This window comes from Myotis nattereri (assembly GCF_964212035.1).
Source record: "Myotis nattereri genome assembly, chromosome: 8".
In the NCBI taxonomy this organism is placed as follows: Eukaryota; Metazoa; Chordata; class Mammalia; order Chiroptera; family Vespertilionidae; genus Myotis; species Myotis nattereri.
The window spans coordinates 55,489,996-55,517,321 of record NC_138083.1 but is presented as its reverse complement, the minus strand read 5'-3'; the positions used below and the strand labels follow the sequence as shown (position 1 = coordinate 55,517,321).

At 43.4% G+C, this 27,326-nt stretch overlaps 1 protein-coding gene across 2 annotated transcripts in view; it reads left to right on the top strand.

Annotated features, from left to right (window-relative positions):
• Positions 1–553: 553 nt before the first annotated feature.
• GATA6 (GATA binding protein 6) overlaps positions 554–27,326 on the top strand; it is a gene marked incomplete at both ends in the record, with an annotated part of 29,507 nt that continues 2,734 nt past the window's right edge. For both annotated transcript variants that reach the window (XM_081097464.1, XM_081097465.1), the window contains 5 exons: positions 554–1,673; positions 6,494–6,660; positions 10,479–10,604; positions 11,406–11,493; positions 11,589–11,692. In XM_081097464.1, the coding sequence (XP_080953590.1) occupies positions 554–1,673; positions 6,494–6,660; positions 10,479–10,604; positions 11,406–11,493; positions 11,589–11,692 (1,605 nt within the window). The remainder of the gene's footprint in view (positions 1,674–6,493; positions 6,661–10,478; positions 10,605–11,405; positions 11,494–11,588; positions 11,693–27,326) is intronic.

The window sequence follows — 27,326 nt, the reverse complement described above, 5'->3', positions numbered from 1 at the left end:
CCACTGGGAGAGAAGGCGGCGGTTTCGTTTTCGGAACAGGTTGCCACCCGTGCGCTAATGGTTTTCGAGCGGGCAGTCTTCATACGGAGGCATTCTGGGCGATGGGCACCCGCGGGGAGGCGGGATAAGGCCACCCCTTAACAAGTCCTTTTGTGTGTGAACGGCCGGGAGGGAGTCACTTTGGGGAGAGGTAAATCTTGGCGGGTCTCGCAGTCACCCTTGGGACCAGGCGCGCGCGCGCGCGCGCGGAGGAAGGATGCTGCGGAGAGGGTGAGCGGGGAGGGAGAGGGGACCTGAGAGGTGCGGGCGAGGGAGGGCGGTTGATCCCGGGCTTGGAAGGATTGGTGGCGGCTGCGCAGGCCACAGTCCCCCTCTCACTCACCAACTCCCACGCCCAGGGCAGAAGAGGGATCTTTGGAGAATCTCAATAGTTAGGAAAGGGAGTGGAGGTGAGCTGTACAGCCTGCGCTTTGGGTAACCCCTTTTTACTTCTCCCCCTGCCCCTGTCCGCCTCAGGAGCTAGAGGTCAGCGTGCAGCGGCGCCGGTCCGTGGATGGCCTTGACTGACAGCGGCTGGTGCTTGTCGAAGCGCGTGGGGGCCGCGGCCGCGGACGCCAGCGACTCCGGAGCCTTCCCATCGCGGGAGCCCTCCACGCCGCCTTCCCCTCTCTCCTCCTCTTCCTCCTCCTGCTGCTCCCGGGGTGGGGAACGCGGCCCCAGCAGCGTCAGCAACTGCCGGACGCCACAGCTCGACACGGAGGCGGCGGCAGGACCCCCGGCCCGGTCGCTGCTGCTCAGCCCCTACGCTTCGCATCCCTTCGGGGCTCCCCACGGACCTTCGGCGCCCGGGGTCGCTGGCCCAGGGAGCGGCCTGGCGAACTGGGAGGAACTGCTGCTCTTCACCGACCTCGATCAGGCCGCGACCGCCAGTAAGCTGCTGTGGTCCAGCCGCGGCGCCAAGCTGAGTCCCTTCGCACCCGAGCAGCCGGAAGAGATGTACCAGACCCTCGCCGCCCTCTCCAGCCAGGGGCCAGCCGCTTACGACGGCGCGCCCGGCGGCTTCGTGCATTCGGCAGCCGCCGCAGCAGCGGCGGCGGCGGCCAGCTCCCCAGTCTACGTGCCCACCACGCGCGTGGGGTCCATGCTGCCCGGCCTGCCGTACCTGCAGGGGGCGGGCAGCGGGCCCGCCAATCACCCGGGCGGCGCGGGGGCACACCCCGGCTGGCCGCAGGCCTCGGCCGACAGCCCCCCGTACGGCAGTGGAGGCGGCGCGGCGGGCGGCGGGGCCGCGGGGCCCGGCAGCGCCGGCTCGGCCGCGGCGCATGTCTCGGCGCGCTTCCCCTACTCGGCGAGCCCGCCCATGGCCAACGGCGCGGCGCGGGACCCTGGGGGCTACGCGGCGGCCGGCGGCGGGGGCACTGGCGGCGTTGGCGGCGGCGGCAGCCTGGCGGCCATGGGCGGCCGGGAGCACCAGTACAGCTCGCTGTCGGCCGCGCGGTCGCTGAACGGGACGTACCACCACCATCACCACCACCACCCGAGTCCCTACTCGCCCTACGTGGGGGCGCCGCTGACATCCGCCTGGACCGCCGGACACTTCGAGACCCCGGTGCTGCACAGCCTGCAGAGCCGCGCCGGAGGCCCGCTCCCGGTGCCGCGGGGCCCCAGCGCAGGTAAGGGTCGCGCCTCGGCGTGGGGCTTGGGGACCCAGGGCACCGGGTGTAGAGCTCCTTTACTTGGGCGCTGTTTTCAGGGTTTTCCTGTGTGTGTGTGTGTGTGGGGGGGGGGGGGGGCAAAAGTCAGCCTGTAGCTGGGCGACCCAGAGCCTGGCAGCGTGGATGTGGGGCTTCTATTATTTTGCGGATTGTCTCAGCTCGGAAAGAGACCGAATGCGCGTGTACAGTATAGATACCTCAGTGCCTTGGAGAAGCTCCAAGAACTTGAAGAGTAGTGAATGGGTTGGGTGCTAGGAAGGAATCAGCCCCGGAGGGAGCTGACAGGGCCCGAGCCTCATGGAAGACTCTAGTTTTGTGTGAGTGGAAGAGCGAGACTCCTTTTGAGGGTAAGTGTAGGTAGGAGAAGGCTGGACACTTGAGTCATCCTGTCCTCAAATACTGTCTCACTCAATTCACCTCGCCAAAGGTGAGAAGTTGTTTTCCCCAAGGAGAGTATTTAAAAGGGCTCCATGGTGGAGCAGCACCTAAGGCAGTGATGGGGAACCTTTTGAGCTCGGAGTGTCAGCATTTTGAAAAACCCTAACTTAACTCTGGTGCCCTGTCACACACATATAGAAATTTTTTGATGTTTGCAACCATAGTAAAACAAAGACTTATATATTTTTGATATTTACTTTATATATTTAAATGCCATTTAACAAACAAAAATCAACTAAAAAAATGAGTTCGCGTGTCACCTCTGACACGCGTGTCATAGGTTCGCCAGCACTGACCTAAGGACACCCACACTTCGACCTCAGTGAGAAGGAGAGAAGAGAGGACACATGGACTGGCCAGCCTGTGACTGTCCTGAGGGAAAGCCGGTGGGGGACCCTTGGGCCTGGCATCCTTGGGCGGGTGTCTGGGGTTCCCACATCTGTTTTTCCTCTAGAGTTCAGCCCACCAATTTTTCAGTTTCCAATTCTATCATGGCAGTGTCTGGGGCAATTTTCGGATGGACTGGGGAAAAAACAATTGCCAGATTACCTGGGAAGAGCCCATTTTGAAGTGTTTTGTTCACTGAAGCAGGGGAGGGTGTGAACTGTGTTGTCTGGCCTGCTTAGGTTAGCTTCAGCATTCTGGTGCTTTCCCAGGTCCCAATCACTTTATATCGAACCTGTTTGATAGCCTGACAGACTCCTAACACCAAACATTTTTGTGGTGGTGGTGGTGGGGGGTGGGGGGGAGACACTGTTTGTTTGTTTGAAGGGTTCTGTGGGAGTCGTAGAGGAGGCGGGTGAGCTTAAATTATTTTCCCTGGTGCTTTGACCCCAGGTCTGAGCGCCTCAGCTCTCTATTTAGGGACAGGAAGTTTTCTAGGGGTCCTGTTGGGATCAAGTGAGACATTGCCAACCTTGTGTTCAAAAGACATGCTGGAAACTCTAGTGGCCTGAAAGCGAAGGTTCTCTTCCTCTCTTCCTCCACTCGTTCTAAGACTTTGGTCCCAAAATTCCCTCTTCTTCCCCTGCGAAGCCGGCTCTGGAGACCATCACCACTCCGTGGGGGAGAGGGGCCCTGCAGGTTTGCTCCTTTGAGTAGAGACTTCAGAGCACAGCACTGCCACCCTTCCTGCTGCATAGGGACCCACGCCTGGCTCTCAGGAGGAGAGAGAAGGGAGATGAGGGCTCTTCAAAGGATGGGCAGGGGATGGCAGTGAGGGTGTGAGGGTTTTGTCAGTCGGGAGTCTGGGGGGGGGGGTCTGAAAGGATGTGGGAGTTGGGTGGGTGGGGGTGCTGCTGCAGTTGGAGCAAGGTCGTTGGCTCTGCCTGTCCCATGACACATCTTGGTGTGATCTCCATGTTCCTCTCCCCGTCTTCCAGCATTTCACAGGACCTAGAAAGAGAAGTCCAAAAGACAGAACTGGAGTGTTTAAAAGTCACTGGTTCTGTGTGGAAAACCTTTTAGAGGCAATAAGGTACGATTGCAGGAAAGTTAGATTTTTTTTTTTTCATTTTAAACTTAGCCTATCCTGCTTTGGCTGGGTAGTTGATGAGAGCGTTGTCGCTTTATGCCAAGTTTTTGGGTTCCATCTCTGGGTCCGGTCAAGGCACATACAAGAAAGCAACCAGTGAATGCATCAATACGTGGAACAACAGATTGATGTTTCTCTCTCTCTTAAAAAACTTAGCCTACCCTTTCACTAATATTTTTACTTTCTGGAAAGGACACTGCAAAATTAGAAAATTTTTCTGTAGACCCTGAGTATTTTTTTAAAAAAACCAAACAACCAAAAATGGGAAGGGGTTTGGGAACACCCAGGCTTTTGCATACGGTCTGTTAAGAAGGTGGGAAACTACGGAGCGAGAATAAGTCAGTCTGGAGGTGGTGGAGGCGAATAACCCCAACCTTGCTTGTCCTCACAGGTGTTCTCTTGCTAGAGAGACCTTGACCCCCCAGCCCCTCTCCTCCCAGCTTCCTAGCTAAATTCCCCACTTCTCCACTTGGATTTTTTTTTTTTTTTTAAAACCAAACCATTTCTGGAGGCACTCTTTAATTGATTGGGGCAGACAGGAGGGCTAAACCCTGAGTGCTGAGCTTTCTCAACCTGCCCAGGGGAGGTTTCTGAGAAACCTGTTCCATACATCTCTCCCTGGTTCTGGTAGTGAGTGAGTGGGTTGTGCTCACGGCTCTTCAGTCTCCAAGCCCAGCCCTCTCTTAAACTCCAGATAACTGTGTTCCATTCTTTGGGTTCTGGGACTACACTTGTTGGCTGAACCCTTCTTCCCTGTGTCTGCATTCCCCAGGGACACTCAAGGCAGCCATGTTAGGAGGGAGATGATGATGTGTAGGGGGAAATTGATGAAGGGGCTACCAGTGCCATCGATTTTATAATTTTTATTTAAAAACATTTTTCTTACTTTAATCAGTTACAGGATTGTAGCTGCTGGGTGAGGAGTGAGGAGAGGTCAGGATAAATGGGATCTGTAGATTTTACTTACCTAAAAATAAGCAAGCTTACTAATATTTTTTTTTAAGTCCACAGTGATCTTCAAGTTTTTGTCTTGGGGTTTTCAGATGACTAAAAAGATTTACCTGGAGAGTTCATACCGTCTTCTCCTTATTGTTCCCATCTTGGGGAAGGCGGCCAGGCACAGGGCTGGGTTCTCCAGGGAATGCCCCGCTCCTCTATTGAGAGAGGCTCTGATAGGTAACATTTTAAAGTCAACAACAAAGACAAATACCTTGTTTAACTTCAGTGTCCTTGAAGTCCTGAGCATTTTACTGATTACCGTAGTCAATAGTGGCTTTTAGGGCAGAGAAGAATAAATCTTTGTGATGTGTTGTAAGTTGCAGTATCCCCATGACAACTTTGAACTCAAGTTATGTAGGATGCTAGTTTCTTTTAAACTTATTTCTTGAGGAAGGATAGTTACTTGCTTTGTAGGGTAAATAGTATTAGTGGAGTTAAAGACTATTTTATGCCAAAGACATATATAAATATCTTTACAACAAACAGTAATGGTAGAAACGAATGGTAAACTGCACAGGAATGGGGAGGAATAGAAAGGCTCGATAGCTCACATAATCTTCAAGTAAAACTCTAAAGTGTTATGTTTATTTACTTTAAAAATTGGTTCAGAAATGACCCTTTAAGAAAGCCAAATTGGAACATTTAAACCCCCTAGAATATTAATAGCACTAAACAGGGGATACCTATGGTTTTAAAAAGTCTATTTAATAAAAAGTACTTATTTAATTAATAAGTACTTATCTCATTTTAGATACTATTTCTTCATTCATATTTAACCAGTGTAGGGTAAGTAATAACCGTTACAACAATTTATTCTTAAGATTGTTTTAGATAGCAGTTTTAGGTTAGTTGTGAACTCTGAAAACTAGCCAAGTAGAAATGACATAAACACAATTTAGAAAGATTGCATAAGTTGAAATTTCAGTGTAGGAAAAGAGAAAACAGTTTTATTTAGCACTGGGATGGTCTTAGTGATTTTTCTGAATCAATAAAATAGCACCCGTTTGTAGAAATTTTACAGGTAGGAACAATTAGACCCACTTTAAAATCAGAATATTTTACTACTTGGTCCTTGTGGCATGAAATCAAAATTTAACATTTATCTCTGCTTATTAACGTTAGTGTATTTTTCCCCTGAGGAGATCTGAATCATTTTCTAATTAGTTGGTGTAAGTGCTCGAGAACAGTATTTCTCATTTCACCGGTCTATTTTTTTATTGGGGAAAAGGAAGAGTAGCAGATACAGGAAATACTTTTTAAAAGAAAAAAAGGAAGATAAAAGAAGTAAGGCGGCCTCCCGGGGTCCGGGGGTCCGGGGGTCCCGGGGTACTCGCGGACTGGAGCAGGGGTCGGTGATCCGTGTCAAGGCCCTGTGCCCTGCTCGGGGTTGGCAAGTGGCGTACTGTAATTATGATGGATTTCAGTTTTGAAAAGCTTGTGAACAGCCGGAAAGAAGGGGTCAGGGGACCCAAATCGATCTCCCCACAGCTCATCTCCACCCTGAGGTCCTTGGTGGTATGGCAAATACTCGGGCGGGCTTGCAGCACTGCCTCCTACTTTCCTAGGAGTTTACGGGGCGCGCCCAGGGGCGCAGGGAATAATGTTAAGCAGGTCCCTAGGACATCGCCGGCCGCCCGGGCTTTGGCTGTGGAGCAGGAAGGTCCGTGGGGAAGGGCGTGGGCAGGGCAGCGGGCCGGTGTGGTCAGTACCAGCACCGTGGGGTGCGGGGGTGGGGTGGGGTGGTCTGTGGGGAGCCACGGTAGTGGGGCGCGGTCTCACCCGCCTTTCGTCCCCGCTCTCACCGCAGACCTGCTGGAGGACCTGCCCGAGAGTCGCGAGTGCGTGAACTGCGGGTCCATCCAGACGCCGCTGTGGCGGCGGGACGGCACCGGCCACTACCTGTGCAACGCCTGCGGCCTCTACAGCAAGATGAACGGCCTCAGCCGGCCCCTCATCAAGCCGCAGAAGCGCGTGGTGAGTGCAGCGCCGCCCTCCTCCGCCCCGCCGGGGCCGGGACAGGTGCGGAGGCCCGGAGGCCCGGTCTGATCCCAGCGCAGGGGTGGCACTTGTACCCTGCACTCCCCCTTTGCTAGCGCTGGCCTGGAGGTAATCCCGAAATCAGGGTCTGGGGAATGCAAACAGCCTCCCCCCCCCCCCCTATTTAACATAGGGAATGACATCTTACATGAAAGAGAAAAAAAGAAAGTAGGGTACTATCGCTTTTTAAAGTACAAAAATGTGTATTTACACATCTCTATGTATTTGTAAATGCACCGAAATAATTCTGGGAGGAAACACAAGAAGCTTGTAATGGTAGTAGCCCAGGGAGAGCGACTGAGTATACCCAGGTCAGGTGAAGGAAGGAGATTTTTTTCTCTATGCATTCTCTGATCTGGTTTGGGTTTTATTCTTGAAAAACCACTCTTTTACAGGCCTTCTCCCCGCACCCTTCATCCCCTACCCCCACTAGAACATGACAACAAACCCCACACTCCCCTTCTCCCTGCTGCCTCATTCGCGGTTTCTTTGATTTTGACCCTTCTACCTCAGGGTCCCTTCTAGCTCTTCTCCGAGTGAGACAGGGTTTAGCCACAAATTCCACTCGTCTTTTGGATTGCCCTTGAGTCTGGTGAAAATTTACTTACCCTAACCTTTGTTATTTTGAAATCTGGCTGTTCAGATAAACTACACAGAACTTGAGAAATATGCAGTCTGTGTGTTCTTCTCAAGTTGAGTATTTTCAGCAATAGGAACCTGTTTTACTATGTTTTAATATATGGGAATTCTGATTTTCTTCAAGGATCAATCTCTTATTGTCATAGTTTGTGTGTGTGTGTGTGTGCATGTGTGTGTGTTTTAGGAGAAGGTATTTACTACTGTAGTGATTAGAAAAAACACTAGGAAAACTTTCACAAGCCCCACGGTAAGGCTAACATTTGTTTAGCCAAGCACCCATACGCTAATACCTTTTAAAGTAAAATACTTTACAGTTAGATGCCAGACATCTTAAGTATCCAAGTAATTTATTTAATTGTTATACTCTAATTAGCAGGGACAAATGCTACACATGTTGTTTGTGTTAAACAGATTAGAGTGAAATTGCATCACAATGTAAGTCTGACACCTTAAGGAGAAGCAATTAGTTTTATGGTTGTTTTGTTTTTAATGCATTTAAAATAAAGTGGCCAAGGTTAATTTGATGAGTGTATGCGCCTTAAACTTGTTACAACCTCCCACAGCTCAAGTTCTTCAAAGGCCATCCTTAACTTCAGTGTCTGACTCCCTACGGTGTTCATTTTTCCTACATGCACAATATTAAGAAAAGAAAAAGTAATGGCTGGAAAATATTCCAAGGAAGTTCTTTGTTTGCATGTAATAGCCCAGGGGTCCTCAAACTTTTTAAACAGGGGGCCAGTTCACTGTCCCTCAGACCGTTGGAGGGCCGGACTATAGTTTTAAAAAAAACTATGAACAAATTCCTATGCACACTGCAATATCTTATTTTGAAGTAAAAAAACAAAACGGGAACAAATACAATATTTGTATTTGCATGTGGCCCGTGGGCCGTAGTTTGAGGACCCCTGGCCTATATATTAACTATGAGACTATTATTATTATTACTTTTGGACATGAGCATTGAGCTGAGAAATAGCTGAGCTCAGAAAAGTAACATTTTCACAAGATGGAGCAAAAAAACTAGTATAATAGCCGTTTTGGTTCTCGTTGCATTATAAATTTAATCTAGTATCATTCATATTTAGATGGTGCCATTTGTTTTGTGCTTCTACAAGTAAAAAAAACCAGAAAAACAGTTTTAACCAATTAGTTTCCCTTCTATGTGGCAACTGTTGGCAGTAACCAAGGTCAGCCAATATGCTTTATAAATGGGTTATAAATGATCCGGATTGAAGGGTGTGTCTATCAATTAGTTCTCCTTGTGGGCTTCTTATTTATGGTTTTGATGGGCCTACCTTAGTTATCAGAAGTAGAATATTGAACCCAAGTTTGTTTAGCCAGCAGTTACAGAACCAATCACTGAATTTGAACTTGTATTACATTGCAAAATAAGAGATTTATGGTTAACTTGAATTCCTTGTCAATGATGAACATAACCAAGAGATCGCTTGTTACAAGGAACTTTTATAACCTACTCACCTTCATTTCACATGTTTATGAGGACTGGCTTCACTCATGATCTGCAGTTGACAGTCATAAAGTTCTTTGTTATAATGGCAAATTCTGATAACAAGTTTGCTTCACATTGGCTCAAATTCCACTGGAAACTGTCATAAATGACCTGTTTCTAAAAGGAATCTTCCTGTCCCTAGTTTTTTGATCGTGCATTTATGAAGAGAAAGGGGTGTTCTCCCAGGAAATTATTTTCTTTTGACCTGAAAGAAAGAAACCCTGATGCGTAAGGTTTTATATCTTTTCATCAGTTTAGCAAAGCAATTTCTCAAATAGTTCTTCTGTCAGCCAAGCCAAGCATATTGATTGCAACCAAAAGTCAAATTGATTTTTTTCCTTAGCACTAACTTCTTAAAATGTTGCAGTGCTAAGAGGCTTACCAGTGTCTCTTTGTTTTTATAACTTGTCTGTAAAGAGTAATGCTTAAAGTAATACAACAGGATGTGAATTGTAAATGAGAAATTCAGTTGTATCTTTTAAATTTGCCACCAAAGGATTTGGAAATCTCTGTCCTTTTTAATCTGTGAGTTTTCAATACATACTCAATTTTTCCTTCTTGTTGTGCATTCTTTTTTTTATAACTTCTTTTTTTAAAAATTAATTAGTGTAGCTTACTTACCAAATTCTGTGACCTTCAATTTGCTTTGTTTCCTGTATTTTCCCTATAGTTTTTTTTTTTTTTCAGAAGTCATATGGCACCGTTTTTTAGTTGCCCTACCTAGGTTATTTAAAAACAAATTTACATTTTTTGCCATTCTAAGGAGGAACTTATACTAGGTTAAATTCTCATTCTTTATAATTCACACATAATTTAGGGGAAATAAATTCCCTTTAAAGATGCTATGGGCATAAAGGGAATGTGGAAATCAGAATGATAGTAACAGAGGGCTGACCTCCGATTTAACATTTAACCCTTTGTGTGAACAAAAGTTCATTATTATACTGTCAGGATAAATAACATATATTAGTATCATTGTATTTAAGACAATGCTGGCATTAAAACAATGCCATAAAATTTGCTTATCCTTTGCAAAAATGAATAATACAAAAATTCAGGCAGCATTTGATCATGATAATTATGGAACCTATTAAAAATATACTTCTTTACAAACATTTTATACATTTTCCAAAATCCATTTCTATTAATAGATAGGTTCTTCTAAAGTTTCTGATTTGTTCCTCTGCACAAATCTTGGAAATATGAGCTGATTATCTCCAGTTTTCATGTGAAGCGGACTGTTCAAAGCCACTTAACATACTAGCAGGCAGTTATGATTGCATTTCAATATCCTTACATTGGACTTCTGACCACAGTAGGTGCAGTTATTAGCCAACATTATGACTGTGTTTTGGTTATTCTATAATCTACACTAATAATTTGGAACAAATCAAATGTATGTGTGGGATAGAACATACTGTAAAACTTTAGTTTCTTGGTCCAGGAAGGTCAATCTAATTACACTTAATTTTTTTTTCTCAAGGGACCTCTCGTTTATAATAACGAGGTTCATGCTTGTTGATGACAGGAACATGACACATTGACGTGTGTAGCATGGACATAAAAACCACTCATCACTGTACACTGACTTTCTTGTGCTTTCTAGCCTTCCTCCCGGCGGCTTGGATTGTCCTGTGCCAACTGTCACACCACAACCACCACCTTATGGCGTAGAAATGCCGAGGGCGAACCTGTGTGCAATGCTTGTGGACTCTACATGAAACTCCATGGGGTGCGCCACGTATTCTGCTCATATGTATACATGTTTAGTATAGTTTGAACGTGGTTCCAGTTAAGAAAAAAGTCGGCAAAGGAGAAGGGATGAAAGTGAAAATTTGATTGTCTATGTGCATGTTATTGATGACGAGTTAAACTATTATCTTTAATAGCAGTAAGAAACAAAAAAATGCTGTCAATTAAATGGCCACACATATTTGTTGTAAGACATCACAATATTAGAAATATTAAAATGCGAAAAATGTATATTTTAGAATTGATAAAATGGTAGTAACCCTTAAACTGCAAAAGAGGAAAACATGGAACCAACTAGAAATCCATAATAACTAGTTTATATTAACTTAATTCTTGAATGCAATCAAATAAATTTATATAAAGAAGTAATATATGTATTTGATAGTTATAGTTAGAAAGATTGTATACTTCATTTTAAGGACAGCACAAAATATTATAAATATATCTATCTTAAAAAGGAAAATAATCTGTATGTAGAAGGAAGAGAATACATGAGCTCTATGAAATGAAAATATTCAGTGGTTTTGCTCTGTAATTGAAATTGTTTAAAACAATAAACATTAATTGAAGGAATAATATCTCCCTGGCAAATCACCTCATTTTCCCTGCAGGAATCTGCATTTGATGGGGTCTTTGTACAGTTGGAATCTATTGAAAAAATATAAATGGTATTGCAATTTATGCCAAGTTCTTTTAAATGAGGGCCTTCAGTGCTGACATTGGTTCTTTGGCTAAAGTTTGGGTTTTCTTCAATATAATATTAACCGTGAAATTTTTTTAGGTGCCCCGACCGCTTGCTATGAAAAAAGAGGGAATTCAAACCAGGAAACGAAAACCCAAGAACATAAATAAGTCAAAGGCTTGCTCTGGTAAATATAATAAAATGCTATTTGATTGTTAAGTATTTGCTAACCTTAACAGTAGAGTATACGTATATTTACGAGGTTAATTTTGACTGTTGCAGGCAATAGTAATAATTCCGTTCCTATGACTCCATCTTCCACCTCTTCTAACTCAGATGATTGCAGCAAAAATACTTCCCCTACAACACAACCAACAGCCTCAGGGGTAAGTGTTAAAATAGTATAGACTCTTCTAACCTAGTGTGTAGTCTCCAGTTTATTATCTCAAATTTTATCTGATAGTACAATAGTCTAAACCAACAGTTCAGTTTAGTTGATAACCTAAGAATAGTTTTTAGAGGCAATTACATTTAAATGACAAACATAAGTACTTTGCAAACCTCTTAATTAAGATCTATATCATATTTTTATGGTTAAATTAAACCAAGTAAAAGCTAGAAGTTTTGGTTTGAAGTGCTTTTAAGTTGGTTTATTTCCAGGTTTTTATCTGCGTTTATATGTATTTCTAATGTAGATAAAAAAATCTGTCAGCTCAGTGGTTTCATATGCCCCAGAGCCCCTGGCATTTAAATTGCTTTTGCTTATCATATCAACTCTTGCTTTCAATTTGCTTTTCTCAAACCCTTACCTTTGCTTTCCTTCTTTCCTCTGATCCCCCTTCCTCCTTTCATTTCTTCCTTTCTTCCTGTCTACCCAAAACATAGCCCATCATAATGGGTCAGGTGCCGCTGTCGTCACTGATCTTGCTTCACTTTACTGTCCTCTTGCTGGGAGGCCTGCCTTCTTTCAATGCACCTTAATCATACCCAGGCTTCTTTCATTCAGCCTTGCTATAAACCTGTGAGCGATTTGGTGTGTGAGTGAGAGTCTTTGTCAAGATCACACACAGGGTTTGTTTCTGTAAAGCTGTGATTGAAACTCAGTTTTTCTCAAGTGAAGAGCATTTTCCCACCTTGGTATTTCCCAAGTTTATCTGGAATGTATGTATGCATGTATGTATGTATGTATGTATGTATGTATTTATTTATGGAGTGCTCTTTAAAAACGACTGAGTCTCACCCTAGATCTCATTGAAATCCAGGGTGGGCTTGGGCAGCACGTCCCAGGTGATGGTAGGGTTATACTGAGACTAGTATAGGATGACACACCAGCATTAAAGTCTCAATTGACACAGTATTTTCTACAATTAATCTTGCCCTTTTAGGGGTACGTTGAAACACTACAGATTTCTGGGCCCCACCCCAAATTTTCTGAGTCAGCGTCTCAAAACAGTTTTGAACTGTGCTTAAAACTATATTTATTTCTCTTCGTCCTCCGACCCAAATTCATTTGGGCTTTTTCTTTAACAAAACAAGAAATTCAGTCTGAGATTCACAAGGGAAAAAGCCTTTCATTCCTGTTTGTTTGTTGCATACAGGTTAAAGGATGTTTGTAGCCTTTATCAAGGTGGACTCCAGTGTATCATGTTTTGACAGAAGGGTTACATGTAGTAATTATAAAGATCTAATGTAGTAAGTAGAACAGTTCCTTGTAGGGAAATAAAAAGATGGAAATTATTTAAACATATTTTTTTATTATGCCTTAAGTCCTCAGAAGCAATTATGTGGCTAAATGAGGCAAAACAACATTCTGGTTCTCCAGAGCGTTTAGGGAGCAGCCAGGTTTTTGGCCGCAGTCATTTTTAGCAGAAATGAGGATGGCTGCCAGCTCCACGTCACTTCTGTTGGTGATACAGTCCAGCTTAAACTTGGCAGAGGCCAAACTTGAATGATAAATGGCAAAGAAATAGGTATTTGCCAACAATGGGCTTTGGGGACTTGGAACCCTAGTGGGTGGAATCCATATTTTGCTCTTGTGGTTTTGTGATGTGAAATTTCAAAACTGGCTCTGCGCAGTCCAATCATTTGCCTTCCCAGGGGAGAAAAGGCAGCGACTGGCTCTGGCTCTGGCGTGTCTGCAAGAGGAACCTTGGGAGTTCTGCTTTGGTGTCCCAGCGTCTGTCACCTGGGACCCAGCACCCCAGAGGTGGCTTGCCAGCCAGTGCCCTGCGGAGGAACACTCAGTTCCCTCCTAAAGGCCAGGAGGCAAAGCGGCAGGATTTTAGAGACGGGGGATTTGAGAGCTGTGCCATCCACCCTGTAGTCTGGTCAGCCTTAGGGACCGGCTGTGTGATCTGCCGTTGGCCTCAGAAATGCTTTGGGACAGCTTTCCTGGTGTGTGTGTGTGTGTGGGGGGGGGGGGGGGGGGCGGCGGGGGGGACGGGGGGGATTGCCCGCCATCCTCCCTTCACCCCAGCGGCTCTCCTGGCCTGGCTCCACAGGCACTCGACTGTCATCTGGGTTGTGGGTTTTTACTATGGATGGTGAGCCCATCACGAATGTCTCCATCCGCCCCTACCTGCCGTACCTGTTGTGGGGAACTAGGCCTGCTTGGCAGAAGCCAGTTTGCTCGCTGCCTTTGGAAATTGTGGCCCTCTAAGAATAATTGTAGACTCCAGTGGTCTCCCCCTGTTACTACCAAGGAGTGCCCGTGTGTGCCCGTTGGTCCCTTAGCACTTTTGAGAGCCTTCTCTGGGTGTGCGTGGCCAGTGTGGCAGCAGGGGAGCGGTGAAGAGCATGCTAGAGGAGTTAGTCTGTGAGCTGCTGGCAGAAGCATTTGTGAAAGGGGGTTGTACTGACAAAGACGTGTTTCCCCCCATTTTGATCATGGTTTATGATGTTGGAGGGCAGTTGGTGTTGGCACTAACCACTTACAGGATTTTGTGAAGGACTGGACGTAAGGAAAATGTTATATTCACATAGCAAGGTCGGATCTGGTGTGCAGTACATGGCACCTTCATTGGCTCAGTGTTTAAACTTCCCATGTTGATGGGTGATGGGTATGTCCCATTGATCTCCAGTGGCCGCTTTGGCGGAAATTAGGGTTATCCTACCTTAATAGGGACAACTGAGCTACAAAACAAAGGACAACCTTAGGCACACTCCCAGTGGAACACAGGAACTGGGGCCACCTGTTCTTCCACTGAGATGTAAATGGCAGCGTAACCGCTCCACCTTTCCTTAATGATGGCGAGCTACAGCATGGATGTCAGACCGCTGCAGCGGTCTTAATCAAAACTGCTGATTATTTTCATTCCCCCGGAGAAATCAGCTCTAGATCATCAGTAGGCATTCCCAGCAGGTTCCTGGCCAGTCCTGATGTCCCTGCCCTGCCCTGCATGTGGGCAGGTGGGGGCACCAGGTCACGAGCCGGGCCTGGTTTGAGCTAACCTGGCAGGGGCTGAGTATTCTGGAGGAGGCACTCCTAGTTGTCTGCTGCTAAGAGAGGAGGCTCCAGGGCTCCCTCCCCAGCAGGGCAAAGGTGTGGGCAGGGCTCCTCGTGCACAGCACTTGGCATTCTTCTAGGACAAGTGCCAGGAAAATAATTTTTGTGCTGCTCTGAAGCTTCATTTCTTTGACTTACTTGCATGTCTTAGCGTATGTACTTGTTGCTACTTTGGGTTTTAACTAGACCCCTGCCTGGGGAAAAATGGAGACATTCCTGATGATCTTCAGGTCAACGACCTGGCTATCTTATGACTCAGTTTCTCTTTGTTGTAGGCTGTGGGTGCAGTGGTAAGTGTGTGTGTGTGTGTGTGTGTGTGTGTGTGTGTGTGGTGGAGGTAGAGAGAAGTTGTTTGTTTGTTCTGTCTGAGATTGGGAAGAACTGCTTCCATGCAGCCCAGGATTAAAATTGCCCCTGTCTTGTTGCTTTGGAATCTTTGTTTGTTAATAATGAATTAAACTTAATTTTTGAGACAGTTGATTAAATTTCGTGACTTTTGAAGTTAAAAGATAAATTTCCCCCAAATACTCTTTCATTGTGTCTAAAATAGTCTTAATACATGTAGTTTTACTGAAAAATGTGTGTTCAGTTGGCATTTATATTCTGAATTGTAAGAATATTTAAATCTTGCATTGATTTCAATTTATTGGCTGAGTTATGTTTTATAGGTTTTTTATTCTGGTTATTTAGAAGGGAGATATAGTAATGTATTCTATTTCAGCAATTCTCAAATACAATCTAACAGTTTATAAATATTACTATCCTTCCTATGACTTGTAACTAAAAATCTACAAAATTATAAGATACTTTTTATATACAGGGGTGGGCAAATGTAAGTTTATGGTTGTGAGTATGTGAAACATAGTTTATTTTTGTATTATTTATTGTGTTATTTATTTGTATTATGTAAACCTACTTTTGCTCACCCCTGTATAGTTCATCTCCATGTATTTCGACGTTATATGTTTGATGATGACTTCAATACTAAATCTGCAGTTTTAATACGAACTTAAGTAGGCTTTAATTTTTAATAATTCTTTATAGAACTACTTTTAGGCAGGCAAAATATGTGTATATAATATATAAACTTAATAATACATATGTTAATCTCCAAGTTGTATTAGGTAAAAGGTATTTCTTAAATTTTCTTTGGGATGAAAAGGTTAATTTGGAAATGAAATAAACGCTAAGACTTAATGTCTGAGAATAAGAAATCACTGAAGCTACAGGATGTGGCAAAAGTAGGTTTTCAGTTGTGAGCAAGTGAAATATTTTATTCTTGTATTATTATTTTATTATTTTCCTTCTGAACAGCTGTGGTCCTATTTTTGCCCCACCCTTTAAATGACAATTCCTTGCTTTACAGTTCCATTTACAAAGCACTGTGCTATGGGAGGCCCTGTTTATAATGGAGTAAACTAGGTCCCTGATCTTAAACTGTTCTTAAGGTGGTGGTAGTGGAGGGGGCAGGTATAGACAGATGTTACTGCTGGTTAGATTTGGAAGTATGTTAAATGAGTGACCAAGTGACAAAGTGTGGTAGTAGATAAAAGGTGAATTCTGACTGCAGAGTTGGAGATGGCTCCACAGAGTAGAGGAAATTCAAATTAGTTGGGTAGGATTTTTGTGGGGGAAACAATGGGCTAAGCGTCTCCAGGAAGAAGAGGAGCGTGGCTATCTGGTACTTCAGGGACAGTTTTAGGAGTTCATTGTGGCTGGAGTGCAGGGTGTAAGAAGCCAAAGGCAGGAGATAAGGCTGGTAAAATAGGTGGAAGATGGATCTTTGAAAGGATTTAAAATTACTATCAGGTCAGCCTTAAGATCCCAAACCACATTCATTTCTAAATGATGGACTTTCTCTAAGCCCTACTGCAGTCACAAATGTATTTCTGTCTATGTTGGAGCCCAACAATTAAGACATTCTTAGCTGGGAGTATTTTGATAATTGATGTAAACAAATGCTGGCATGCTCCCACTTGTACATTTTACAAGCAGGGTTTCCCCTCACAAACAGTAAGAAAAAAACCTTTCCTTGGAGCCGGTGACATGCCCTGACCTCACAGCCTATAATGATTAGTTTCTTGGTCCCCAGGGCTCCCCAGGGCAAGCTGGGTTAGGGTGGCTGCCGCGTGGCTCCTCCGAATGGAAATGCATCAGGCATGGTGTGTTAGTGACAGGAAACAGTTTCTTCACTTGGCGGTTCATCGCTGGCGATAAACTTCCACAGAGAGGCAGATGTCGTTAGACTGAGACAAGGCCTCGTCGCCTGTTCTCACTGGCTGGTTCTGTGCCTCAGGGTGGACTTATTCTTCTGGGACGCGATGTTCCTACCGAGACCTGCTTTCTTACTGCAGTCACCCCTTGCTAATAACATCATTCAATGCCCTTGTCAGACAGTGTACTTCTCCTGAGCTGTGTGGTGCTAAAACTTGTGCTAGAAGTGGCTTGAAAGAGTTAATGCGCGCCCGCAAGTGCTTGTAGCTGACAGGCCGTGATTTAAGGATCGACACTGTTAGGATATCTGGATGTCTTTATAAGACCTTCTAAAGCAGTGGTTCTCAACCTTCCTAATGCCGCGACCCTTTAATACAGCTCCTCATGTTGTGGTGACCCCCAACCATAAAATTATTTTTGTTGCTACTTCATAACTGTAATTTTGCTACTGTTATGAATCCTAATGTAAATATCTGATATGCAGGATGTATTTTCACTGTTACAAATTGAACATAATTAAAGCATAGTGATGAATCACAAAAACAATATGTAATTATATATGTGTTTTCCGATGGTCTCAGGCGACCCCTGTGAAAGGGTCATTCGACCCCCAAAGGGGTTGCAACCCACAGGTTGAGAACCGCTGTTCTAGAGGAAGGTGAGGTATTTTGCAGGTTAATATTTTAAAATCTTTATGTAGATTTTATTTCATGTATTGCTATTTGCATCCCATGGTAAAAATTAGAAAGCACCACTTTTGTCACGTAGCTTCTTTATTGGCAAATTTATGCTCTACTTTTTCTCCAAGCAATCGAATTTACTGTCACATTGTGGTCGGCCACAAAGTAAGAGTTCTTACTATTATTAACTAGTCCTATAATAATTCAGTACCTGAAAGGTCATTCGTACAGTGTGAGTTGCTTTCACTTAGAGGAACTTGGCTCTGAAGAGAGGATCTGATTCAAGAGGCTGCTAAAACAGGACAAAAATGACTGCTGAGCCTATAACCGGACGATTCCACAAGGGCCTTTAGCGTGCTTGAGAGCCAGACATTAGTGGATTAACCTAGTATTTGATCAGCCGTACTCTTGCTTTTGAGAAGTTTTCTCCCTTTCCCATATTTTCTCATTTATAAGATAGTGGACATAGGCAGGCAGGAAACTACTTTGTATCAATACCTTTTATTCCTAATTGTTACTAATAGTTATCAGTCTACTAAGGTGGTGCTTTTATTACCATTTTCTGTTTGCACGAGTGAGACTCAATCAAGGTTATGTATTAAGGGCTTGGATTTGGATCCAGATTGTGATTACTGTGGCATCCTGGCTTAATATATGATAGATAGAGTATGTGATATTGGAATTTTTCAAGAGAAGGAATAATATTTTCTTAGTGAAATATGAATAATTTTGATTAGTAATTTTCAGCATTAAACACCGTCCCACTGACACAGGTGGGAACAGAGTGCCAGAGAAGTGACTTGCTCGTGAGGCCATTGTAGAAGCTTTCTTGTTAATATTATACTTATTAATAAAATGTATCATAATACTAAGACTATGTGAGTTGGGTAATAGACAAATACTTAGTAAAATTTACTACTGTTAATGTGCATACTGTGATTGAAAAAAGATTCTCTCAAAATATTAAGTGTAACATTGCAGTACTAAAATTCTTCTAACGGTGTGATTTAAATTCATACACAGTGAGTGCTCAGTTAATTGGAACTTTTCAGAATGTTCAAATTGCCTTCAGTTAATTTTTACAAAATCACTGAAAACGCATTTTTTAAATAGGCGAGTGTTCATTTTTTTCCTCCCAGAGTTGATAGCCCAACAGACTCTTTCTAAATGAATAAAAAAAGAGTTACAAAGTCATGAATCTCTTACAAGGGCCTGAGAGAGGTGCAGTTAGACCTTATCATTGCCTCATTTATAAACCAGGGCCCGGAGTGACTCCGTAAGGTCACAAAACAAGCCGTGTTGAAGCCGGGGCTGGAACCGACGTCTCCTGCCTCCCAGCCCAGGGCTGTTACCACTCCCAGGAGTTGACCAATCATCATAGTTATTAATATCCCACTTGCCACTTGCTACAAGCCATGAACATAAATATTTTGCTGGCATTTTATCTTCACGCTCCCTATGTGCCCGGCTCCCTTTCTTCCTTCTTCCACAGCCCCTTCTAATAACTCACGCTCCTGTCTGACCACACTGGCCTTCACTGTGAAAGTCACACGTCACCCTGGCCAGGAACCTTGGAGCATGTGGAGTCTGCATACTTTCTTTTTGATCTCAAGGCCTTTGGTGGACTTCCCTCTTTTTCTTCGCGTGTGCGTGCGGGCGTGTGTCACAGGGAGGATGATAAAAAGGAGCAGTTAGGAATCCATGGTACTACATTACTATCTGATGGCTTTGTGTGTATATTAGGAAACAGTAAAATGAATGCTCCTTACATAGTTTATAATATATGTGTTCACCCAGTTGATCACAGGACTATGGTTTATTTAATACATGACCCATGATCACAATCTGAGAACTAGAGTCCTCGGTAGAGTAAGGGTAGGCAGAAAGTCATTTGCCTTTTCCCATGTCCTCAGGTTAGAAGGCGTTGTCTCAGAACACAGATTTTCTTTATAGATTGCAGATTCCTCGCAGTTCTTGTCCCCCCTGCCACCTCTATAAGAACATACAAAATTGTCACAAAACTGGAAGTAATGTTACGGGAAGACATGGCCAAATTTAAAGAAATTTGCCTTAGAATGCTCTGAAATGTTATTGGTAAATGAATCTTTGAAGAAAATGAATTCCTTTACTGGAACAAAAAGTAATTTATTATGCATCTCATGGGTGTCTGCCAAAAGAGTTACTAGCAATATGAAGGTCTAATGAATATGAAGTAAATACACTGTGTTAGCTCTGTTCATGTGTGCACCTACCTGTTAATTTTCTCTGAAATTCTAACGATTTAAAAAAAGCATCTCCAAAGACAGGTGTTGGCATGTGTGATAATTCATGATGCTGCTTCTTATCACACCAGGCCCAGCTCTCAGAATTTGTGAGACTGAGTACAAAGAGATTATTTTATTGACTTCGGATTTTAAGAAAGGTTTGAACAAATAAACAACAAGTATTGATTTCGACGTCCTGTTGGAGTTTTGTGGGTTAAAACAGTTCCAAGTAAATAACTGCCGGCGTTTAAATGCTGATTTAATTGGTGTGCTGCCCCTTTGGTCGCTGGTAGCGTGGCGTGGTTCCACCAGAGCTGGGGCACGCGCTCCAGCATCGTTTTTATCTTATTACGCACAAATAGTTTTAATTTAAAGTTCTCATTAAGTCTAGTTGCTTGATTGATGGTGAAGCCTGGATATGGCCTGAAGTTTATTTTGGGGGCTTCACAGATTAGCAGCTGGAAGGAAACAGTTTCAGGCAGCCAGGCGCTTAGCTGCAGCTCTGTGTGCGACTATCGTAAGCTGCCAAGGTTTTGTAAAGCCTCTGTTTTTCTCTACTAAAGGGGAGAAGTAATTCCCACCATCTGGTTCTGAGGAGTATTGTGTAGCATAAGTGGGAGATGCCTATGGACCTCTTTGAAGCTCAAGAAGAGTAGCACTTTAAATTTAATCTTGGAAGTTAATAGTGATGTGCTTTATTTGCATGACTGTGTTTTTCATCTCAGGACATTGGCAATAAATCCTTACTTTCCTAATGTGGGAAATAGAGAGATGGAGAGCTATTGTGCTAACAAAGTAACTGTTTTTAAAGACTGCTTTTATTTCTCTGATAGCAGCAATTTTTCATTCCTTATGATACCAAGTATATTCGTTCTGCTTTCTTGTAAATGCTGCTTGGTGCTTGGACTATGAGATGCTTTCTCTAACTGAGATGAAGACACTCATCCAAATCTCCTGAAAAACCAGTTTTGTTATAAAAGATCGTAATTCACCAGGTCTTAAATCTTGCCTCAGGTTCTTTACCAGTTAATTTGAAGGCTAGAATAGTCATCTGTTTCGTTTTGATTCACTTCAGAAGAAAAACTTTCTCTTTAGTATGTTAATGACTTTGAGTTGTAGAACAAACCCCCTCCTTTGCAATTTATATTTGTACATTCATATTTTACAGACAACCCCAGAATTCTTATAAATTTGGGGCCATGCTTTTCTCCACCACAGCATGCTTTCTGTTTCAGTGTGTACAGATGCGCAATGCAATGTGCTCCTCTGCCCAGAGTAGACTGTGCGCATAGAATTGTTCTGTCCTTGAAAAGGCAGCATCCCAGGGTGTGGATATAACCTAGTTTACTCAGGCCTAGAAGGGGCAAGAGGGGGAGAAGGGGCAGCCAGCAAGCTCTCCAGTCAGGAATTTGTTAAATTACAAAAAATAACAATTCTGCTAAACACAGAGTTAGGTCATCAGCTCGTGACTCCCTTTTCTTGTGAGAGAAAGTGCTCGTGTTCTCTTGCTTTATTTGAGCCATTATGGGAGAATTGGGGTTTGTTGTGACTGATGATTGCTTCCTGGCCTGGTGTTGGTGGGTCTTCCCGTGTTGCCTCCTAGTTGATTGAATCACATTTTGTCTGGTCCTATTACCTCCACTCAAACTGAAATGAGCGTGGTTAGGGTAGGAGTTTAGATTTATCTGAAAGTGTTTCTTTGTCGGAACGTAGATACGTAGCTTTTACTTTTTCTTTTGAGGAAGGCCACCTTAAAGCACTGCGAGAGTCTAACTGAGGGGTTATAAAAGCAGAGAGGAGAGCTTTGGCAATGAGGGACGGCTGGCTTCTCCTCACACAAGAAAAAGCCATCACCACAAACTTAGATGTGTAGGAAGGACAGATCAGAGGCCGTGGAAGCGGACAGTCTGAATTTGAGCTTGGGAGGCAGTTGTGAGCACCATCAAAGTCATGCTCTGGAAATGATCACACACTCACCCTCCACCTGCCTGGGGTGCAATGTTTTGTTTCTTCAAATCAAGGCTGCGTTAAGAGGGATTGCAGCATAGAGGACTGAGTACATCCCTGTCGACTCCTTATTGGTCGTCTTTCTCAAAAATGAAATGCATGTTTACAATTCACAAGCCAGAGAACCTATGCTGTTCTTCTAGAAACGCTTTAAGGGTTTCCTTGGCTCAGATGTGTTGCCTTTCCAGGGTGGCCTTGCAGGAGGCTGTCCCTGGGCCTTTATGTGGCGTAAAGGAAAAGAAAGAGAACTGGCCATGTCGGTGAGCCCACTGTGAGCCAGACAACTGCTGGGCATTGACTGTATGCGTTCATCAAATCAGAAACCCTTGACTTTTCCGATATACAGGGGTGACACAAGTAGATTTTCAGTTGTGAGGGTTCTTTACCAGTTAATTTGAAGGCTAGAATAGTCATCTGTCATGCACGAAACAGTATTATTTATTATTTATTTTTATTAATTATTTATTTTATTACAATTGTAAACCTACTTTTGCTCACCCTGGTATGTCTGAAAATGAACAAAGGCTTATTCTCACAGGGGGAAAAAAATTCCAGTGATCTAAAGATGAACTCTGCCTGTTCACAGGCCAGTGGAGGTTTCCCATGCCCCTGCAGCAGCTGCGTCGTCCCTGAAGTCATTTCTTCCTTTAGGAGGGAGTTTTCCAGCCCCGCCGCTCTGCCATCAGTCGTCTCCCACCTAACTTGGCCTGCGCTCAGCGCTAAGCCCAGGCTGGGTCTGGTGCTGATAACACTGCTTTTTTTTCAACAGGAAGTGCCTCCATTTTCAGTTGTCTGTGGGAGGGTGGAGGGCAGATAAGCTGTGAATGGAAACACAGAACAGATTTCTGCTCCACCCTCACTGCACTTTGATCAGAGAAAGAGTGAGGACCTCCGCCTGCCTGAGCTGCCCTCCGATAGGAGGAAGGATGATTCAGCGATGGGCATTCCCAAGCGCTCTGCCCTCCTGTTGTTCAGAGGCATTTGGTGGAGGGGTTGGTTTAGGTTAGTGAAGTGTCTGGTTTTGAGACGTTGATATATCTACGATCTGAACTTAAGTCCTTTCAAGGGTTTCAACTAGATGCGCTTCCCATGTGTCTTCAACTGGTTATTTGCAATTTATACTTGTATTCTTGTATTGTGTATATTGGGTCCAGAGTCGCAATAAGCTCTCTCTGATTTTCTCCCCAGATTGTACTGATTCTCAATAGGTAGGTTTTAAATGTCACCTCTGAGGAAAAGGCCCTTAATGAATGATATGACACACCAGGTTTCTTAGAAGAGTTGAGCCAATGACATCTGCAGTTAGAATACCAGCTTCAAAAGCTCAGGTTCCACTGGCAAATCCATGTAATGTGTTTGGTGCTTTAATTTATGTGAAACCATGTTTCACATGGGCAGGGACGACCAGGTTCTAGCCTATGCCAGGTGGCATGGAGGTGACTCCAGGGTGCATGAGGCCGATCCTCCCTTCTCTCTGTTGGTGCTTCCACTCTGATTCCTCCCTATTTTTTCTGGCTACTTTTTGACTCTATCCAGCCTGGCTCACCCCTCAAGTGCTTGTGCCCCATGTTTCTGGTGCTAGTATCTCCACTCTTACCACAAAGTTAGGCTGTACTATGCCATTCAAATGAAAATATTCAAAGAAAGGCATAGATGGCTAATAGGTTGGACCCTCTTAAATGGTCCCCTGGCTCCCATGCTCTTCTGGGTTGCCTTTGCGTGTGTACGGACGAGTTGTAATTATGACATAGAATTTTTATATCTTGCTGTTTTTCACCTAACATTGCATTAGGGGATTTTTTTCCCCATTTTGCTACATGATCTTTTTATTTTTGATAATTGCATAATAGTTCATCGAGCGGATGCACTCTGCTTTTCCAAACCATTCCCATATTATTAGACATTAGATTATTTCCATGGTTTCCACTATTATAAGTAAACTTGCAATGAATGTCTTCCTGTGTGGAGCCTTTCCCTTCTTTTGAATTCTTTCATTATAATAGCCCTGTAATTTCATTTTCCAAAATGAAATTACAGAGCTAAGTAGGGTATAGAATTCTTTTTTTAAAAAAAATATATTTTTTAATTGATTTTTTACAGAGAGGAAGGGAGAGAGATAGAGAGTTAGAAACATCGATGAGAGAGAAACATCGATCAGCCGCCTCCTGCACATCTCCTACTGGGGATATGCCCGCAACCCAGGTACATGCCCTTGACCGGAATCGAACCTGGGACCCCTCAGTCTGCAGGCCGACGCTCTATCCACTGAGCCAAACCGGTTTCGGCAGGGTATAGAATTCTTGATATCTCTGCTAACTACTTTCTCAGGCATGTACCAGAATATAGCCCTACTGGCTATGGATGAGCGTACTGGGGCTATCACAATGTAATCAGATCTCATCATTATGATTTTATGTATCTTACATAAAAATCACAATTTATATTTTATTGAGATATGATTGACATATAAAAGTTTTACATTGTAGTATTTCATGTTTCAATAGTATATGTCCATATACAAATACGATTCTCAAGCTTTGGGCATAAGTACTTGCTCTACTTTTTATCTGAGAGACTCTAATGTTCCTTTTGCTTTCAAATGAGCTGATTTAAAACAAAAAGTATTGAATTTATTTGGGTGACATTGGTTAATATAATTATATAGGTTTCAAATGTACAATCCTATAATACATCATATAATTCTATAATACATCCTCTGTATATCGTATTGTGTGTTCACCACCCCAAGTCAAGTCTCCTTCCATAAACATTTATCCCCCATTTACCATCTTCTCTCTCCCCCAACCCCCTTTCCCTCCGGTAATCATCATACTGTTGTCTGTATCTATGAGTTTTTGTTTGTTAGTGTATTTTGTTCATTAGATTCCACATATAAGTGAAATCATATAGTATTTGTCTTTCTCTGACTGGCTTATTTCACTTAGCATAATACTCTTCAGGTCCATCCATGCTGTTGCAAAGGGTAAGAGTTCTTTCTTTTTTGAGGCCATATAGTATTCCATTGTGTAAATGTACCACAACTTTTTTTTATCTATTCATCTACTGATAGGCACTTGGGTCACTTCTAAATCTTGGCTACTGTAATAAAGTTGCAGTAAATATAGGGGTGCATATATTCTTTTGAATTAGTGTTTCAGATTTCTTTGGATATATTCCAAGAAGGGAATCCATGTGTTATAAGGCACTCCCATTTTTAATTTTTTGAGGTAACTCCATACTGCTTTCCACAGTGGCTGTACCCATTTGCATTCCCACCAACAGAATATTCCCTTTTCTCCGCATCCATGCCAACACTTGTTGATTGTTGATTTGTTGATGATAGCCATTCTGACAGGTGTGAGATGATATCTCACTGTATTTTTAGTTTGCACTTATCTGATGATTAGTGACCTTGAGCATCTTTTCATGTCTGTTGGCCTTCTGTATGTTCTTTTTGGAAAAGTGTGTATTCAGGTTCCTTGCCCAATTTTTAATTGGATTGTTTGCTTTTTTGGTGTTGGGTTGTGTAAGTTCTCTATACATTTTAGATATTAACCCCCTAGAGCTGATATATTTTTTAAAGAAACTCTTCACTCATGTAATTTTGAGTTTGCCTGCCCTTTGACAATAGGACTCTTGGCCTGCTATAAAGCTTAACATTTTTGTCTGAACTAAGAAGACAATGGGTATTTCAACTGGTAGCTTTTGGGATTATTGCTCAGGTATAAGAATAATAATCAAGGTATTAAGATTTCTTTATTGAAAAAGGGACAATGAGCCGTTTGAAGGGCTGTGGAAGCACTTTTTATTTTTTTGCGAAGTGTTGTCAATAACAATTAGAATAAGTCATTGTTGAAGTGGGTGGTTTCCCTTAGCTCTAGATGAGTTCCACTGCTCCCACCCAGTGATGGTCCTAACTCGCCTGGTGAAGGATGGAATTAGAAGATTAAATTAGGTCTACACTCCTTATCCTTAACAATAGTAAAATACTAATAATAGCATATACCTACGTACAGTTAACTAGCTGATTTAATTCTTGCAACAACCTTACACATAGGTGCTTCTTTATTTTCATTTTCTAGTAAGGAAACCGAAGTACAGAGAGTGCTAGTTTATCTCTCCCACATTTTCTCTTAACTCCTTTGCTTAACACTTCTGTTTTAGCTGGTTTTCCTGTGAACAGGTCTCCCCATGTCCTGCATACCTCCCACCTGAGCACCCTTTCTTTTAATGGAATGTTTTAACTCATGGCAAGGCATCATGCTGATGCTTTTACAAACATCTCAATGAATTGTCACAACCATACTTGGGGTAGGTGAGGCAAGGGCAGGTTGAGGAGGAGGCTCGGGGAGGTGACCACACTCAGTGGGTGGCAGAATCAGGACAGTACTTGAAAGCCCACGCTTGTCCCCCCAGTGCAGGCTGCTGTGGCTCTTCTCCAGGAATCCTTCCCCCTCTTTGGTTCCTTTTATGACCTCTTACCACACCTCCCTGTCTCAGCCACTCATTTATCATTTACGATAGGCTGTTGAGCAGTCTTACTGTCGAGTGTGTGAGTGTCCTGGCTCCTCATGTGGCCTGGGAGCTGGTCCAGGGGGTAACTATCTCTTTGGGGCTCACAGTCTCAGTGCCTGACTCTCATGGGTACCTTGCTACTGTTCCTTGTTACTGACTCATGGTGACGACAGACTGCTCTGCTATCTCAGCACGTCTGGTTATTTGAGGTGGACTGTTTCCTGGGCCAATCCAGGCACCCTCTTCATTTCAGAGAATAGCACTGGCTATGCTGAAGTCAGGGTTAGTCAGATAAATGCACATGTGCTTATTTTGGGGGAATAAATCAACACAAAGTTGAGTGTGGCATAAGTCATTTATAAAGGAGCTTACTCTTTCTACTAGTTGAATGATAGCTATTGAAGACTCTAAAACGAAGAGTCCTTTTGTAATTTAATACCACCCTTTTGTTTATTGCTCTGGGAGTTAAGTCTGGATCCAGGTTGGCTTTGCTAATTGTGGAGGTTCTGGATTTAAGGGCTGAAGTTAATCACCATATTTCTATCTGCAACCAAATCCATAGCTTTAGTGTGTTGACAGGATTATTTCAGCTATTTCATAAGAATCCATTTTAAATTTTAGGCATGTCAGTGACTTTTTGAAATTTGCTTTTTTATGCACCTAAAACCCTCAGCTTAAGTCTTTAAGTTTGTGTTACTTAAAAAGAGGTAAGGGTGTGGGGGTGTTGTTGCTAGATTTTAACATGCACCCAAGTTGGAGAGGAAAAGAAAGGATACCTATAGAGGGGCTGGCTTTGGTCTGTCCAATTAATAGGAAGTTGGGATGGGAAAACAGG